The sequence below is a fragment of the Loxodonta africana genome, chromosome 4, assembly GCF_030014295.1.
Source record: "Loxodonta africana isolate mLoxAfr1 chromosome 4, mLoxAfr1.hap2, whole genome shotgun sequence".
In the NCBI taxonomy this organism is placed as follows: Eukaryota; Metazoa; Chordata; class Mammalia; order Proboscidea; family Elephantidae; genus Loxodonta; species Loxodonta africana.
In genome coordinates, this window is record NC_087345.1 from 115,215,688 (window position 1) to 115,221,687 (window position 6,000).

At 36.8% G+C, this 6,000-nt stretch overlaps 1 protein-coding gene across 9 annotated transcripts in view; it reads left to right on the forward strand.

The window, feature by feature from the left end:
- SOX5 (SRY-box transcription factor 5) overlaps nt 1-6,000 on the forward strand; it is a 1,149,712-nt gene that overhangs the window by 1,133,965 nt on the left and 9,747 nt on the right. For all 9 annotated transcript variants that reach the window (XM_064284479.1, XM_064284485.1, XM_023554801.2 and 6 more), the window contains one exon: nt 3,081-3,189. In XM_064284479.1, the coding sequence (XP_064140549.1) occupies nt 3,081-3,189 (109 nt within the window). The remainder of the gene's footprint in view (nt 1-3,080; nt 3,190-6,000) is intronic.

The window sequence follows — 6,000 nt, forward strand, 5'->3', positions numbered from 1 at the left end:
TCAATGTACACATCTGTGCTCTGTACCACTTGGCTGAATCCTTTACGCTGAGAATTGAATTTAAATATTTGCGAACTATTCTTAAATTCATTCCTCTGGTGGTTCAGTATATTATCTAGACTTTCTTATCCACATATAAATTTATGTTTACCTCTCTATGTAAAAACTACATACAAACTTTAAAGATAGGATTAATTTTCATATGGAATTATATGGTAACTATCCCCCTTACATCAGTTCCTTTATGTCTTCTTGATTTATGGCCAGCTGTTGTTGTCGTTTTTGTTGTTAGCTGCCATCGAGTCAGTTCCGACTCATAGTGACCTTATAGGAAAGAGTAGAACTGCCCCGCAGGGGCAGTTCTGACTTTTTGGTTAGCAGTCAAGCTCTTAACCACTGTGCCACCAGGGCTCCTGTAGTCAGCTAGCATTTCTATATTGTGGCAGTCTTACAGTTTGATTTACATGCTATTGTAATGTGTTGGAGCCCTGGTTGTACAGTGGTTAAGACCTTGACTGCTAGCCAAAAGGGTGGCAGTTCAAATCCACCAGCTGCTCCTTGGAAACCCTATGGGGCAGTTCTACTCTGTCCCATAGGGTTGCTATGAGTCAAAATCAGCTCGACAGCAACGGATTTGGTTTGGTTTTGTTTTTGTAATGTGTTTGTAGATCCTGGGTGTTGCAGATAGTTAGCTGTTAACCTAAAGGTTGGAAGTCAGGGCCTACCCAGAGGCACATAGTAAGAAGGGCTTGGCAATCTACTTCTGAAAAAATTAACCATTGAAAACCCTATGGAGCATAGGTCTACTCTGATACACATGGGGTCATCATGAATTGGAATAGATGCAGTGGTAATGGGTTTTTGGTTTGGTAATATGTTTTAATTAAAAATACATGGCATGTTATCGAATCACCTTTCCTTTTTTCCTTTTCATATGACTGTTAGCTTAAATGACTATAAACGGGTAGCATAAAAAGCCCCGTTTAATTTGTTGACTTCCATTATCTCCCAGTGACATCCTCTTGAGAAGTATCATAACCTCCATTTTTTCGGTAATTGATTGAATCATTTTCTTATGCCATGTGCTTTAGATATGGTTAGTTAAAAGTTACTTATTTAAAGACTGATGTGACTTTCCTGCTCATTATTTGCTAATTTTAGCCTCTCAGTAAGATGACACATGATCCATAGAGCTCAACTCAGAACCTTGAGATTTATTTAATATTTTATTCTTTTCACACTCCGATTGCCTGCATTTTGCTTTTTCTTCTTGAAAGACTTTACTTCAAAATGGAAAATGCTCTAGAAAATATGTAACACTATTGCAGTATACAGTGTTAAATCAAAATTTGAGAAACAATCCATGCCCAGTACATTCTGCATAGATAGTGCAGTAGAGTCTTCATTGACCTGGGGACTATCAGATCATGTTGATGGAATGTGGTTTTTTTAATGTAACTGTCCTCTGTTTTAACAGCTGCATTCACTATAAAAAGAGATTCGGTTAAGCTGGTATCCTTGGTGCTCATGAGCTCAGCTGAATGTATACAGCAGACTCTCTCAGCAAAAGAAATCCAGAACATACAATGCACCCGAAATCATCAATTTCACATGTAAAACAAATTGGTTCAGATTCTACATTTTTAAACGGATAATTTATTTTAACTTTAGTAGCATATAATCCTATAGAGTCAAAGTTTATATAAGCATTTGTTTCAGCTTTAGTACTAGGTAACCCTGTGCACCTAAAGTCGATATAAATTACTTAATGCTTCCAGTTTCACTACTGTATTTTATACTGATTAACAATTAAAATTTTTTTTTATTAAATCGTGTACAGACTTTGATGAATAGTATAGGCGTTCCAAGGCCGCTGACTTAAGAGAATTCTTTATCTAGTGTGTGCCATTGTAATATCGCCAGAGATTTTGTAGAAGTAAAGCATCTGCTCTATTGAGAATTTCAATATGGTATTGGGTTTTTGATAGAAACATTAGTTGGGTGCTTTACCGGTGATAAAATATCTTAAACAGTTGATTATTTTCCATGGACATTTTATTGTGTTAATAGCAGTTCTGCAGTGTGTGGTTTACCTGTGTTCCTCAGAAAATAAGGTGAATAATTATAAAGAGACTTGAGCCAATTTCATGAGATCCAGTCGATGCTTTCCTTAAAATTGTTTTAGAACCACATCATTCTCAGAACAATGGCACAGAGTTGTAGAGAATGTTATAAACTTTTCACTATATGCTTTTTCTGTTCTTAAAATTAACCCATTTCTTAATTTGGAAGTAACTTAATACCTACTGTGGTTTATATTACACATTATATTTGCCCCTGAGAATAATTTAGTTGATAATGCCATGTTCTCCATGAATGTAAATCTTGCACTGCATTCTTCTAAATGACTTGATATCTTTACAGATCTAATTTTGGTTTATGTGTATCTCAAATAATTCGACAACTCAATATTTTGGCTTAGCAATCCAAATGAAATTGTGGTCCAAGTAGCAGGCACTCACACTGGATGTACAGAGACTTGACAAGCAATTAGCAATGAATATTTAAGCATCTTCATTACCCTTGCATGAGGAATGCAGATGGCATTTAGGGAGATGGCAGCCAGAGGGCACTACTGTGAATTATGTTTCTATCATTAGGTCACCTGACTATTGGAAGACTTTCTCTGGGCGCCATGCCACTCCTATACTTCTATTGCCTGGCTGGAAATAAAGCAGACATTCCAAATGTTTTAAAACAGGTTGCTTCCATGAGATTTCTATGTGTGTTTCGTGATTTGGGAAAGCTGTCGCCAAGGATTCCAGCACATGTCCTTTAGGCAGACCAAACCCAAATGCCAAGACTTTAGAGGGGTTCTAGAGAATCAAAATTCCTTCAAAAATCATGCTGATCATTTGCTTCAGTTACCTTGGTATAATGTGCTGAGCATGCAAAGGGGAATAAATGAATATCCACTGCCTTCCAGAAGCTAATGTACTATGTATGGCTCAAGAAAAAAATATCTTTGAATAATTCTAATTTCCAGATTGAGCGCTCATTAAAAATTTCTCTTTTTTAAGGAAAAAACAACACTGGAGAGTCTGACTCAGCAATTGGCGGTTAAACAGAATGAAGAAGGAAAATTTAGCCATGCCATGATGGATTTCAATATGAGTGGAGATTCTGATGGTTTGTGAAATTGCTCTTATATATGTATATATTTCAATAATGTGCAGAAGTGTCTATTTCATTCAGATTAAAACTACTGAAAAACGGGCAAGACCTCATACTTGATATTTCAGAAGGAGCTCTCATGTGTCAGCAGTCCCCATGTGCCAAATACTCTGCTGAGTGTTTTGTGTGAATCATCTCATTTAATCCCAAGCACAGCCTATGAGATAAATACTATTCCAGATAAAGGGACAGACTTTTAGGAATTTTGAATCATTTTCCTAAGGGCACAAGGCTGTAAGTGCCAGAGGCAGGACTTGGATTCAAGATGGCATGATTCTAAAGCTAATGCTCTCAGTCTCCATCTACCCTATTTCTTACTTTCCCTTTGGGGTCTCTATGAGTTAGAATTGACTCAATGGCAATGGGTTTGGGTTTTGGGGTTCTATTTCTTGTGCCCAAAGCAGATTTTTGAGAAATTTGTATCTACAATCTCATTTTCAATTTTTTGTCAAACCCTAACCAGAATACATGGCTCAGAGGACATCTTCAGAATAGTTGGTTGCATTTTAGAGCCCCTCATTCTTTTCCTTTTTATGACACAGTCGGGTAGCCTCACTACCCCTCTTAACCCAATTCGGACTCCAGCTGCCCAGCATCGTGCTTTCCTCATGTGCATTGAGACTTCTGTTTTCAGTTGTCTAAAGGAATGGACATTCTCAAAATCCACAGTGACAACTAATTTGATACTTGAATTTTGTTAGCACAGCAAAAAAGAAAGCTCTGTTCCTCTTACACCGTGTCCTGACTGGGAACCACTCTCCAGTGTCAGAATGACGTACATACATTTTAAGGTTTTCTTTGGTGGCATAGCCCTCAATTTTGTTTCTCCTGCAGAAGTTCCTGCATATCAAGAAGACTGCACCAGCACAAACCAGTGAGAAGCCTACTTTAGGATGGAGAGAGTCCCCTAGAGTACCCCAAAAGGCACAGATATCTACTCTCTGCCTTGGGCCAATTCAACTTTTAAGTTCATATCTGCAGTAGCAAAGGGTTTAAACAACCTTGAGCTTTTCACAAGATAATTCAGTAAAAACGGAATTTAATTCAATAGGATATCCAAGAAAAATCTGTTTTCTGGCCTAGTATAGCCAAACATTTGCTTCTATTTTCTACTTCACTTAGGTCAGGTAAACCTAGCCTAAGTACATATGAAGACCTCATGTGAATTTGAAAAAGTCACATAATGTTCATTTTATTGCTTATGTTGCTTTGAGGTGTTAGAGAAAGAAAAGGCAGATGTGCAAACAATCATTTGCTAGTTACAGACCTACTTTAGAAATATGTTGCCATATATTAGCACTCTTTTTTGTCAGTAAAAAGACGATGACTGGTAATAATGCATTTCACAAAGTTATATAAGCATGTTAAAATACGCCTCAAGGTAACCAACATTAAAGCATCAAAGATTTTGTTCTTCTTATTTATTAAAATCACTCCTGCTTGCATGTAAAATACTTTCCAGTCTTCTTCAGACCGAAGAGCATGTTATGAATGAGAAATAATGAGAAACTCCACCAACAGATGTGCCTTTTTTTTTTCTTTGTTGCTATAGAAGTCTTCCAGCTTGGTTGATGTTCGTTCCTTGAAATTAAGAGAGGAAGATGAGTATGGAGGAAGAAAAAAAAAAGCAGTGCTTTTACTGATAATAGAAAATTGTAGAAATCCCCACAATGGTTTAAATTTTTAGATGCTACCAAAATACATCTGCTCTGTCTTTTGTAATAATAACCGTGGAAAACCTAGCGTCATAAAAAAAAAAAAAAAAGCGTCATAGTTCTTCAGAATTCTACGTTTTCTTCTAGCTCTCCTTGCAGTCTTTGCATAAAGTCAAGTAGCTCTGGAAGTTGTTTGATTTGCTGAAATCATTCTAAGAAATCACATAAGGCCTAGGAGAATGAATGTAGCTTCCAAAAATTCCAGTGTGACTCTTGGGTTGTGTTTTATCATCAGTGAATCTTGCTGTTTGAAATGTAACTACCAGTGGGGTGTCTTTGGATAACTATAGGTCTTAGGGAAAAAAATAAACCGAATGTATTACTTTTCACTTTAAATATATAGCTGTAGCTCCATTAAGAAACCGTGATACTATAAGTATTCATTTGCTCTCTTCCCAACCAATTCCAAATATCTTTTGGGGGCAGATTATAATTGCATATTTTGTAAATTTATTAACAGATAATTTAAAATACTATCCAAACACAAAACAGGAACAGGAGAATATCTCTATTGTATTTCTGACCTCAAAAATTTCATCTAGCAGTGTTTTTATTTCTATAACCTTCGAGTGAGGAAAGGCATGAGTACTGTATATTCTGTCAGTCTTTATGTAGCAGAGACATGCCCTCACCTGTAAGTGTCCATTCTGCCAGGGGCAGATTAACCGGTAAGCAAGGTATGCACAAGCTTATAGTAAACGAGGCACACACAGGCTTACTTGTGCTTACTTACTAATCTGTAGTACACAGTTTCACCTTTTTTTGGAATTGTGCACTACAGATTAGCAAGTAAGCACAAGTAAACCCATACGTGCCTTGCTTATTGGGTAATCTGCCCCTGCATTATGCAGAATAAGACAAGTGTTTCACAGTTTTCTGAGCTCCTTTACCTGCTTACTATTATCTGCAGTACCAGCATGCCTATTGAGGTCATCTAACTATTCTATTTCCAAACTGCATCAAAAACCCTATACTATTCAAAGTTCCTTATGTGGTCTTGAAAGTAAATGGTGAAACAGTCCGTAGTCCATTGAAAGAAGGTGAAATATAT